General features: G+C 34.2%; 1 protein-coding gene across 1 annotated transcript in view; it reads left to right on the top strand.

The window, feature by feature from the left end:
• The window catches only part of LOC144373351 (DNA-binding protein SATB2-like), a 96,772-nt gene extending 83,623 nt beyond the window's left edge, over positions 1-13,149 (top strand). The window contains exon 6 of the mRNA XM_078036456.1: positions 13,053-13,149. Coding sequence (XP_077892582.1) covers positions 13,053-13,127 — 75 coding nt within the window. The 3' untranslated portion in view covers positions 13,128-13,149. The remainder of the gene's footprint in view (positions 1-13,052) is intronic.
• Positions 13,150-13,495: the final 346 nt, after the last annotated feature.

Here is a 13,495-nt window from a genome sequence, read left to right as displayed (position 1 = left end):
TTTAATAAATTAAGGTGAGCTTGTTCTCATTGAGGAGACAGTGTTCTAAAAGAAAAAGCAAAAACATTAAAAAATATTTCCTGACTCGATAACTGACTAGTACTCTTTCATAGCCACAACTTTATAGAAGCCATAAAAAAGAAGAGCCCTGACCCAAAGTTTGTAGAATGCATTCTGCATTTGGCTAGAGTAGGAGTAAAATCACATTACCAAATTTCTGTACACAGATAAGGCTAAAGGACTATTGATATTAGTCACTAATTCTGCCTTTTGTAATAGATGAGGTTTATACAGCTGTTCAGTGTCAAAAAATATTTTCAAAATCCCACAAGTACAGTGTGTGTGTGTGTGTGTGTGTGTGTGTGTGTGTGTGTGTGTGTGTGTGAGTGTGTTTATATGAGTGTAGTGCTGGTGGTTAAACTGAGAGAATTAATAATCCTGAGCTATATTCTCAATTTTTTTTCTTTTCTTTTTCTTTATTTTGAAACAAGATCTTACAAAGATGCTGTGTTGTGTGCCCACAATTTTTAAGTACATACCAAGATCAAATATGCCTGACACAAAGGCAGAACTTACCTCCTTTAGAAGCCATGATTCATCATTATTTTTAAGTAGTGACATTTATTCAAAAAGGAAAGGGGGGTTACACACATATGTGGCTCATGTCAGCAATCTTAATAATTTGGGAGACTTAAGCAGAAGAATCACAATTTCAAATTCAGCCTAAATAATATGAGAGGGCCCTAAGAAACTAAGCAAGACTTTGTGTGAAAACTAAAAATAAAATAAAATACAATTTAAAAAGCCTGATGATATAGGGGTTTAGTAGAATTACCCTGGGTTAAGTATTCATTCCTCTCCCCTTAAAAAAAGAAAAGAAAGAATAAAAAACAGAAAAACAAAATTTGTACATCTGATGAACTTTTTATTCAATGAGGACAATAGGTTTAAGAAAAATGTCTAAAGCTTATAGCAAGGAATTAAAATAAACTTGGGAAATTGCTGAAAATTGAATTGAAAAATCAAGAACAAGCAATATTTTTTAAATTTGTTATCAGGAGAAATTTGAAAACAGGCATATTTCATTTCAGTCATGATGAAAATGCAGGATGCTATGGAAACTGCAACAAAAGGACTGTATCTGTATCAAAAAAGTTTTGTAAATTTAGAATATGAAACACTACATTAAAAAAGTGAGGGTGAGATAACATTAAGGCCATATGTGTAATCAAAATAAATAATATACTGAATATCCACTATATAAATTTTATCTGGGAGTATGTCTACAAAACAACACAATACCCCTTGAATAAAGCAGAGGATTTGTGATAGTCTCAAATTAAAAATGACTTCACATCTGTGGCTGTTGTGCAGGGGCTTATATCAAAAAAGCAAGGTTTGGGGCTCAAGCAGTTGAATGAAGATGTGAGGAACTTTTGGGATGGTAGGCATGCTACTTTTGAAGGCAGCAATAGCCCATAACCAAACTCTAGCTTCTATCCCTCAGCCCCCCAAATTATTAAATAGAACTTTTTTTAATGCAGGTCAGACAAAGAAGGCATATCAACAACATTTTACTGAGATAAGAGCATGTTCACAAATAAATGTTTTTGATCTTGAGTACATAGATTGAATATGATTTTTAAGACCTTGGTTACTTGCTAAAAATACAGCCCTCTGGAAGCCTGGTCAGGTACTAACATACTTGGTATTTTTTTGTCCTTAAATGCCTCATGGCATTGAGCATTTTACAACTTTTACTGTAAGGAGAAATGCTAACCTCTCCATTCTTAAGGTGCTTAAATAGCCCAGAGCATTCAGCGCTCTGAATCCTGCATCATTCCATAGGCCCTTTCATACATAGGCCAGAAAACAAAGGTGCATGATCAATATTTTACATAGTGAACACATACTCAGAAGAAAATGTTTATGACAATGAATGTATACACTTAATCAAGGTATCCATTACTTAAATAAATGATAATAATACTAATAATAATCATCATCATAATAATAACAGTAACCTTTTGGAAGCATCAACAACAGAGTAGCTATAGCCATGTTTGGCCTTTCCAATGATCCACTCTTATAGGTTTCATAATCAAAAAATCTACACACCTGAAGTCTTCTGCAATTAACTGTCACCAAGGAGGTAAGAACTCTGCATCCTCAGGCCTCAAAAAATATGCTGTATTGTGATATGACTAGAACACAATCCCTCTGTCTAGGATCACTAAAAGCCATCTCCAGATGGTATCTAAACAAGCTCATCATTCTTACAACTTATCATTGGTCAACTGCTGTGTGACTGCATCTAAAGATATCATATGTATTGAAGTCATATTGATATTATCATATGGCAGAAACCCATTCCTGTGCTGCTGATAACAAACCAACTGCTATGTGATTTTGCAACACAACTTTTTGTATTTGATATTTTTCTTTATTAACTAGAGTTAGAGCCTGCTTTGTAAGATTTAAGGTTTGGTTGTGTACTCTGTATCTTATTCACCAAGGTTACATAAAAATAAAAAAATAAATCATCCTCGTGAGTTTAAAATTTTATTTATCATATAGTCTTCTCTTTAGCTATAACCACACCATAATTTTCCATAGACTTTATGGTTTGAACCTAGTATTCTAATAATACCAGAAGAAAAACCAGAAGTTCAAACATATTGGGTAACATTTTCAAATTAAATCAAAGTTTAAGCAGTTAAAAATTGTCTGGATAAAATGGAGATCAACAGACTGTTGACTATAATAGATAATGTTACCTTCAGTATACATTCAAATATGGGTTTCAATATTTAAACCTTAGGAATGAAGCCACAATCAATAAAGGGGTGATTTTAACAGCTGCTTCTCTGCTTATCATTTCAATTTTGCCTATTCATAAACCAGGAAACAAGAGACAATATTGTAATGCATGTCTATAATTTCAGTGACTAAAGAGGATGAGAAGAAGGATTTTAAGTTCAAGGCTAGACTCAGCAACTCAGTGGGGCCTTAAGCATCTTAGTGAGAACTTGGCTTGTCTTTAAAAACAAGTGGGCTGGAGAGGTGATTTGTGATAAAGTGTTCTGAGTCCAGTCCTTGGTACAAAAAAAATTCTGCTTTTTTGTGCCACTATCTAACTTCTAAAACAATAATGAAAGATTTATAATTCATGTAGTCTAGAGGATGTGAGTTGTGGCTTTGGGGTCACAGAGAATTGATCCTGAATTCCAGTAAAGTTGCTTAATATTCAGGAGACCTTTCAAATATTCTTTCACACTGAACAGCTATGTAAACCTCATCCATTACAAAAAGCAGAATGATACCGAGTGTCAACATATGAACAATTCTTTAGCCCTATCTGTACACATAAAATTGACAATGTGTTTTTACTCTTCTTGTAGCCAAAGTGCAGAGTATATTTCCCAAATTTTAGATCTAAGCTGTTATTTTTTTATGAGTGACTTATGTAAATCTGTGACTATGAAAGTGTATTAGTAAGGAAACACTTTGAATACTTTGTTTTTACTTTCATAACACTGTCACCTCCATGAGAATGAGCCTATGTTAATTTATTTGATACTGAGAAAGAGGGTGCTTTTTTGGCAACCATATCTCCCTCTGAAGTTTAGTAACCTTACCAACTATCACCTAATGCAGTAAATAGATCCCATATGAAACCAGGCTTAATTGATGATAAGCCCACACTTGAGACAATAATTTTGTATGGTTTCTTCTTATTCAGTGATAGATATCTAATTCACTAAACATGGGCTGAATACCAGGATTCAATCACATGTGGAACAGAAGTTATGTGAAAAATATATTGTGCCTTATAGGTACTGGTTAAATTTTTATTAACTTAAATTTGAACTTTAATCTCTTGACAGGCTTTATTGAATTATATGGAAATATGTGTAGACTTCTATGCCTTTGATGTTTGATGATATTCTCAGAGTAGCCCATACTAAAGAAGAAAAATGAAATCACAACCCTGCATTAGGCTAAAGACAAAACTGCAAAATAATTTTTTAAAAATGTTTAGACTCTAGTTACTGGGTTACTGATGATCTGATGACCTAGAATCTTCTCTCCAGTGATACCAATCTCTTTTGGTTAAGGTATGATATCTAAAATGAAAATGGATCTGTGCCCAGAATCCTGTGAGAAACAGTTTCCACTTTTGTACACTTCTGAGTTGTAGATGGCTTATCTCTCAAAGTTCAGAGTCTCTCCTGTTCTTTGGCCCTGAGAGAATGTTGTTTGGTATGTTTATTCCATAACCTATGACACAGAACTGAGTTGTCCATTTTTTTTTATCTTGCTGAGGTCAGGGAATTTATAGATCTCAAACATGGAATGTAGCTGTGGTGAACATAGATATCCCTGAGAGGTCAAGAGTGAATTTTAGAATGAAGCTTGAAAAATACATTTATTTATTTGTCAGTTTATATTTTCAAAAATAATAATATTTTAGATATAGTAGTTTAAGTTATTAAATTGATTTAAGCTGTCCTTCTTAATTTTTATTATGAATACTAGAAATTTTTAAATTATACTAATACATTATATTGTTTTTCCCTCTGGGAAAATATTAATGCCTTAGGACATTGCTTAGAAGTTTAAAATAAAATTTTCTTTCTCATAAGACCAGAGAGCACAAAAGTTAAATGACATTTTAAAGTCATTTTGATAAAATTTTTAGTCATGAAAGTATATATTTTGGGTGTGTGGGAGATCTTGCCTCTTGGTTTTATTTTCCCCATTGGGTTTCTCCCCACTGAAATTAAGTTTTCATCACATGAGAAGAACATCACATAATCTTTTACCTTTCCCCCTCTCACAAAGTTGTGGCTGTAGAGTTTAAGAGTGGTGAGGATAATACAAATGATGAGAAGTGATGAGATGTCATTCCAAGTCCTCATCAGCCTCCCCAGCTCAAGTGCATTTTTTATTGAGCTGGCTGAACATCTGTTCATTTGCTCTACTATTTATACTGAATTTTGCAGCTTTTTTACCCTTTTTTCAATCCTTGTTAGTTACCACCAGATTTTTCGATGACATCATTTACTCTAGGGCCAGAAACATCTGGTCTGGTGGTCTGCACCTTGGTCTTCTCACCCTTTCCTCTTATTAGGTGAGGACAACCTGCCAGAGGCCTCACTCTGTTTATCAAGGTGAGGGGAAGTGATTTGTTTATGTCTGAGGGCAATACTGCAGGGCTTCTTTAGGCATGCCTGGTGAGGCTGAATGCTTCAAACTGAAGTTTTTAGTATGGAGTTTTTTTAGGCAAGGCCTAAAGCCATCCTCACAATAGTGTAGTTTTTTTTTTAATATTTATTTTTCAGTTCTCGACAGACACAACATCTTTGTTTGTATGTGGTGCTGAGGATCGAACCCGGGCAGCACGCATGCCAGGAAAGCACGCTACCGCTTGAGCCACATCCCCAGCCTATAGTGTAGTTAATTTGTCCAAAATTTAGGTGGTTTTTTTGTTTGTTTGTTTGTTTCTTTAATATATTTGTCCCCAATTGAATTTTTTCTTTTTTCGTCTTTTTTTGTACCAGGTATTTAACTCAGGGGCACTGAGATACATCCCCAGTCCTTTTTTGTATTTATTTAGAGAGAGGGTCTCACTTAGTTGCTTAGTGCCTTGCTTTTTCGGATGGTAGCTTTGAACTCATGATACCCATGTATAATTCTTCTGTGCCACAGGGGTTATGGCCTCTGCCACCAAGTTTGCTTTTAACTGAGTTTTTAAATATGTAAAACAACTTTATTAAAGTGACATTTAGAAGCATTCCTAATACTCAAGCAAACTGTTTTGTCCTGGTGTGGCAGGAAATAAATGTGGAACTGGACTTTAATTTAAATAACAAGAAAGTTCAATTGCAAGGGCTTAATTAGAACACAGATAATTAGAAGGTTACAGGCCATAGCACTGTTGTACTTTTTTAAAATATTTTTTCTTAGTTGTGGATGAACAAAATATCTTTATTATTATTATTATTATTATTGTTGTTGTTGTTATTAATGTGGGTCCAGTATCAAACAGACTGCCTCATGCATACTAGCCAAGAATTCTACTACTGAGCAACGACCTTAAATCCTTACCTGGTATTTTTTAAAATATTTATTTATATTTAATTTATTTACATGGGGCACTGAGAATTAAGCTCATTGCCTCATATATGCTAGGCAAACACTGTACAACTGAGCCACACCTTCAGCTCTTTCCTGGTACTTTTTAAATACCTGTTTTACATAAATTTTAATTAGTAGCTTTAACCCTTTTCCAATATTTGTTTAGATTAAATCAATAACCTATAAATCACTGAAGTAAAGTCTAGTTTTATCTCAAACTCTGATTTTACTTCCTCTTTCTTCCCCAGACCAGACACCTTATCACAGTGTCTGAATTGAGATTCCCCCTTGAGGAATTTACTGTATGTTGTCCACATTTCAAACTCCAAAATTTACCTATTCCTTAGTTTTGAAAAAGTCTTACAGAATTTGTCCAGAGGTACCAAAATTTCTTGGAGTACTCAGAAGAATCCATATCTGAGTCTTGCCTTTTAGGGAGCAGTTTGAATTATAAGTATGCAGCCTTTAAGGCAAGCAGATGGATTATCTGCAGCTGGAAGAAACCTTTTCATCAATACCTTGCATCTAAAAGGCACTTCATTTGATTCCTTTTATTAGATACTGTGAATAAACCTACAACAAAAATGGAAGTGAAGTAATATCTTTAACAAAAGTTTTCCAATTTCTTTAGATATTTATCCAGAATTATAATTACTGGGTTATAGGGCATTTTTTAAACCAAGAATTGTTATTGTTATTTATTTGTACTTATTTAGGAACTTTACCACCGTGTTACATCCCTATTTTTAATAAGACAGGATATCATTGAGTCATTTAAGCCATTGCCAAGTTTTTGAGGCTGTTTTTAAGTTCCTCCTGTTTCATCCTCCCAAGCCACTGAGAGTACAGACATTCACAATGATACCCTGCTTCAAAAAATTATTATTAGTGGATTATATGGCATTTTTATTTTGAGCTCTTAAGAACCATGATAGGGGCTGGGAATGTGGCTCAAGTGGTAGTGTGCCTGGTATTTGTGTGGCACTGGGTTTTATCCTCAGCACCATGTACAAATAAAGATGTTGTGTCTGCCAAAAACTAAAATGAATAAATAAATATTAAAATTCTCTCTCTCTCTCTCTCTCTCTCTCTCTCTCTCTCCACCCCTCTCTCTTGCTTTCTCTTTAAAAAAAAGAACCATAAAATTTTTTTCAAAAGTATCTATATTAACTTTATATTGTAACCAAAATTTTTATCTATGCATATACACCTATACTCTGAAGTCCCTACTATCTTTCAGATATTTGTTTAGTTTGGTGTGGTTTGGTGCTACGAATTGAACTCCATGGATGCTTACCACTGAGTTATGTCTCCAGTCCTTTTTTTTTTGAGACAGGTGATATATCACTAATCTCTCAATAAGTTGCTTATAGCCTTTCTATGTTGTTAAGGCTGTCTTTCAAATCACAATCCTCCTGACTTGCCTCTCCAGCCTCTAGTATATTGGCCACCACACCTAGCTCTTTTAGATTATTATAATGACCTTTTCAACAACACTGCCCAGGCTACAGAAAATCTCTTTGACTTATGCATTTTATCCCTGAGGAAAGTTTATATGGAGTAGCCAATGTAGGACTATTCTGTACAGATTTGTTGGAATAAACAGGGATCATTTTTTTTTTTTAAGAAAGAGAGAGAGAGAGAAAGAGAGAGAGAGAGAGAGAGAGAGAGAGAGAGAGAGAATTTTTTAATATTTATTTTCCATTTCTCGGTGGACACAACATTGTTGTTTGTATGTGGTGCTGAGGATCGAACCCTGGCCGCACGCCTGCCAGGCGAGCACGCTACTGCTTAAGCCACATCCCCAGCCCAGGGATCATTGTTTTTTAAGCTCCTTTCTGAACAACTGTTTTGTATCATAGTTCATAAAAATGCTGGGAAAAGAATGTAAATTCATTTGTTTAAAATCTACAGAGATTGACATAAACTCAATCACCTTTTGTTCTAGAGTTTGAAACTTCAGGACATAGTAAAGTAAATAAAATATGTTAAAGTTGAGATATTCAGTACACGCATCGACACACACATCCACACACACACACACAAAAATCTTTCTAGGAGCAATTGGTAGTTCTGGCATTATTACTAATGTATCAGGGACATAGTAACATAAACAAAATATGTTAAATGTGAAACATTCAATACACACATTCACACACCCACAAAAAAAACCAAAAAATTTTTCTAAGAGGAATTGGTACTTCTGACCTTATTACTAGTGTATCAGGGTTGGGGCAGGATTCAGGAACGCTAAAATCTCTCTCAAGCTAAGAGTAGTTTACTGGATTCCTCCCTATTTCTCCTATAATAAAAGCTAGAGTGAAATTCATCTGTCAGCAACAGCAATTGGGAAAATATGCTGGCAGATTTTTTTGAGATAAATTGACAGCTTTGATATTTGGGTATTTTTGTGTCTTGGTCACATCTGATGAAGCACTTGTAAAAAATTTTATGGCTTTCAGATATCACCATTTTTTGTATCATTTCTTTCATATTTTCTTTTTTTAAAATTTTTTTTTGTGGTGCTAGAGATTGAACCCAGGACCTTGTGCATACAAGAAAAGCACTCTAAAAACTGAGCTACATCCTCAACCCCTCTCTCACATTTCTGTTCACTAGAGGTGATGATGGTAATTGGGAATTTTGTCCCAAATATGGTACATTTCTTAAGACTGGAGTAATATCCAGTGTATCTAAATCTCTCTACTCATTCATGATTTTGCCAGAGATACAGTAGTTTTTTCCTTAAATTTATCTATAGATGGAGGGAGAGTGTCTCATTTAATATTCTGCTTTATTTTCAACATTATTCCCTCTTAATATTTGCTTTTTATAGTGTTTCTAAGTTTGGAACTGACTATTTTGTACATTCTGCACACACACTCTAACAGTGAACTTTGCCTCTATGTCCCAATTCTAACTTTAGGTTGGATAGATTCATTCATTCACTTCTAATGTTATTTTTCATATGGTCGGTTTTACATATGCCTTTCTATTGCTCTTAACAATACTATTGATCTACATATAATTTCAGATTTGATTTATATTATAATATATTTGTCTGTATTATTACAATATAGTTTTATAATATACATTAAATGTGTCTCATAACAATAACTATATTATTTGTTTTTTTTATTAAAGTTTTGGGGTATTTTACATATATTTTATTTCTAAGATAAGTTTTTTGGTCCTTTCTTTTTTTTTTCTTTTATTTGGTACTTGGAATTAAACTCAGGAAAATTCAGCCACATCCCCAAACATATTTTGTATGACATTTAGACACGGTATCTCACTGAGTTACTTAGGGCCTCACTTTTGCTGATGCTGGCTTTGAGCTCACAATACACCTCTCAAGGTACTGGGATTACAATTGTGCACCAACAGGTCCAGCTTTTTTCTTGTATTCAAAGAAAAACATGCTAAAATTTTGATAGGAAAATATTATATATTAAATTGAGTTAAAATAGTTGTCTTTATAATGATTAGTTTTATTTACACACATGCTATTTTATGTGCTTTTGTAAATTTTGATTTAGTTTGTGATAAGTTCCACATATTTTCCTTGAAATCCATTATACATGTAATGTATTTAACAGATGTAACTTCAGTATAATACTTATGTGGTATTTTGTACTCTAATTAAACCAAAAATCTTTCTGGGCTCCAGAAACCATTTTTTTCTCAAACTTTATTATTTTTATTTTTCTGAATCACCTCGTCTTTCCTCCTAGGCCACAGATTTCTACTGTATTGAGAAGTATAGCTCTAGTCTTATGCTATCACATACTTGTACACTGTCATTGTACACACATACAATAATTTCTACAGGTCTAAGCTGCTTGGTGAGGAGTATTTCATATACATATACAGTTTTCATGATGAAATAACAGCAATTTCTACTCCATCAATTGTCAATTTTATGTATTATGTTCTTTTCTTTATTCTCCTTTTTATATAATTACTTCTTCCAAATTATTGAGATTAATAAATTTTAAACAATTGAGTATAACAGTGCAATCTGTAAATTTTCTTTTTTAACCTAAGACAAAATACATCCCAATTTTAATAGGCTTATTGTTATGTAAATGACATTTAAAAACCTTCATATATAACACCATTACCTGACCTTCCTCTGAACTATTGAAATCTGTGTGGAGGGGATCTCAAAATGATCCATGGAAAAAGCAGAACAGGGATGGATCAGGATGTGACATTGGTGGATACTGAGTATGTAGTAGTGAGTATTCATGAATAAGTAATGGTGGAATAGGTACAGGTAGAGAAAAAAGTGCTGTGAAGAAAAGAGGGAATGAATGACCAGCTCAAGAGTTCATATTTAAAAAGTCTAATGGTGGATCAATGATAGTATGAGGGAAAAGGGTATCTTCTTTGGAGGCAGAAATAAGGTAGAAGTGAAAAAAGAAGGTAACTGTGGCACAGTCCCAAAGAGAAAGAGTCAAATGAACACTACCCTCTCCCTCTCTCTCTCTTTCTCTTTCTCTCTCTCATATATATATATATATATATATATATATATATATATATATGAGAAATATGCATTATATATATATATATATAATGCATATTTCTATAACATTAGATTAAAGTCAGCCAGCCTCAGGAACTTAGTGAGGCTCTAAGAAAATCAGCGAAACCCTTTTTCTTTGTAGAATATTTTATTAAAGGCTGAGAGTGTTTCTTAGTAAAAAAGCATATCTGATTTCAATTTGTCATATGAGAGAGAGAGAGAGAGAGAGAGAGAGAGAGAGAGAGAGGGAGATATCTTGCAAAAGTTTAAAAAAGTAATCAGTGACACTGTTAGTGTCAAGGATGTAAATAATTTAAAAATAATAGTAAGCTAGTTGGAAAACTCATCTAGGTTATTAACTACTGCTTGGGAAGTTAGTCTACTCTCCAAAATATAAAAGTGAGAGAGAAATCCTTTATTAAAGTGTATATAAGAAAAAAAGAGGAGTTTTGACACAGCTTTTAGATTTTAGCTTTTTACATCACCAGTAATGTAAAAACAATGACAACTAAAGAAAAGGTGAATTAATAAAAAACAAATAAATAATGTAATGAATGAATTAATTAATTAATAGCTAATAAGTGCAAAGATGTAATGTGACTGGAATTGTCAAAGTCAGCTTGTAGCCATGAAAAAGTGTAAAGGTACATAGAAATGATGTTTTGCTACTTACTTAGACATACCCTATGAACTATAAATTCCACTCCTAGGTGGGAAGAGTTGAACACAGAACCCATTCACCTGTCTCTCTCACTTGGGAACTGTGCAAAAAATTACCTTTTTCTTTCCCTCAAATTGTATTGCTGCTTCCAAGAACACTACCCTCTATATTCACGCTATCATTGTAGACTTGTGGCATGTGAACCCCTCTACTGTTCAAGTTTTTCTTCTTTTTTTCATTGCTCTTTTTTCCCTACCCCCATATCATCCACCAATACTTATTTTGTATAGCAAAATCTACATACTCAGCAATCACCAATCTTATCATACTATATCCATTTCCTACCTTGTGCATGACCACTTTGAGATCCCCTCCATGAAAATATCAATAGTCCAAAGTGATCAGAATGGGGGTAAAAATTGCATAATATTAAAGGTCAATTAAACAACAAGAAAGCTATAAAAGTGTGCTTCATTTAAAGGTGAAAATAAAAAGAAAATCTTTAGACTTCACTAGTTAAAATAAAAGATCAAAAATTTATGAGTCTCAATAATTTGAATTATATTTGTGAGTCATTTTTTTGGGGGAAGGGATATAAGAACATTGCTAAAGAGCTTAAAGTTCAAACTGTTGTTTTATGAGACAAAGAATAGAAAAATTTTAAAAAATATATATTAAAGTAATTGTGATATCATTTTCATAAAAAATATATACATATTTATTCACAAATTGCTTTAACTTTTTAAACAGTTATAAGTGTCAATACATTTCTCTCTGGGCTAGGTCCTATTATTGGAAGAAAACTTTGCCTTAAAAGAACCCCATACAGAGGCATTTAATGCAATTAACAGGCTAATAATAATAATAATAATAATAATAATAAGAAGAAGAAGAAGAAGAAGAAGAAGAAGAAGAAGAAGAAGTGAAGTGAAGAGGATTTCAGGTTGTGAAGCATACCTGTAATATAAGTTACTTGAAAAGACATCCCAGGAGAAATTTATACATTGTCTGAAGACATATATGTATATATTATTTATAAAAAGTGTGTATGAGTTCTGCAGTGAGGGTGTACAAGTCCAATACAGTCTTTTTTTTTCTTGAATACTTTTTGTTGTAGATGGACACAGTATCATTAGTAGTTTGTTCGTTGGCTTTTTTTTAATATTTATTTTTAGTTTATGGCGGACACAACTTCTTTGTTTGTATGTGGTGCTGAGGATCGAACCTGGGCCGCCCACATGCCAGCGAGTGTGCTACTGCTTGAGCCATATCCCCCTCTTGGGTGGCTTTTTAATGCGGTGCTTCCTGTTCAACCCAGTACCTCATGCATACTAGGAAAGTTCTCTACCACTGATCCATAACCCTAGTCCCCAAAGTCCTTTACTTAATCTTTTTTTTTTGGTGGGGGGAGTGTGTGCGGGTAGTGCAGGGGATTAAATCCATGGCCTTATATCAGCAAAACAAGCACTCTACTGACTAAGCTATATTCTCAGCCCTGATCTGTAGTCAGATAACAATGACAATGGAGCAGCCTGTCATTTAGACTTTGATTCTGTGCCCACTTGGCTCAGGTTGGAGGCAGTGCCTGAAGCCTTGACCAATCAGACACTTAGTTGAGAACTGTCCAATCCTCAGGCAGCCAGTGATGAGGGGGAGGACTTCCACAATCTTCTGTTCCCTTGGTGTCTGGAACCCGCCATTTTTTCAATCTTTTTGTAGGCTTCTGTTCTGGATCCGGAGCCCAGGTGTCTGTGCTGTGCAGAATCTGAAAACAAACCACAGGGAGAACGCTAAGAACCTTGAGAGCCAGGAAATGGTAAGTGTGCCTTGTTATATTGAGACTGTTTAGGAAGGTGGCTTAAAGCTGACAGGAGTGGCAATGGTGGAAACTGGCAGTCATGGCTAGGGACTCCTCCTGGTTCTCTCCAGAGTCTGTGGCAAGAGGGTCTCTCTGTGGTAGCTTAGCCTTCACCTCCCTCTGACTAGTCTAGTGAGGCTGAGATCAGCAGTTGAAAACCTGGGCCTTTTGTTCCATAATTGTATGGTGTTTTCAGCTTCTTTCTAAAGCCCTTTTTGGGATTTCATGTGCCATGAGTCCAGCATGTCTCCAGATTGCATGGTGAAGACTGAGATAATTATCAAGAGAGAACTCCAAATCCATT

The sequence above is a fragment of the Ictidomys tridecemlineatus genome, unplaced genomic scaffold, assembly GCF_052094955.1.
Source record: "Ictidomys tridecemlineatus isolate mIctTri1 unplaced genomic scaffold, mIctTri1.hap1 Scaffold_36, whole genome shotgun sequence".
Taxonomy (NCBI): Eukaryota; Metazoa; Chordata; class Mammalia; order Rodentia; family Sciuridae; genus Ictidomys; species Ictidomys tridecemlineatus.
This window is presented reverse-complemented; position numbering and strand designations above follow the sequence as displayed.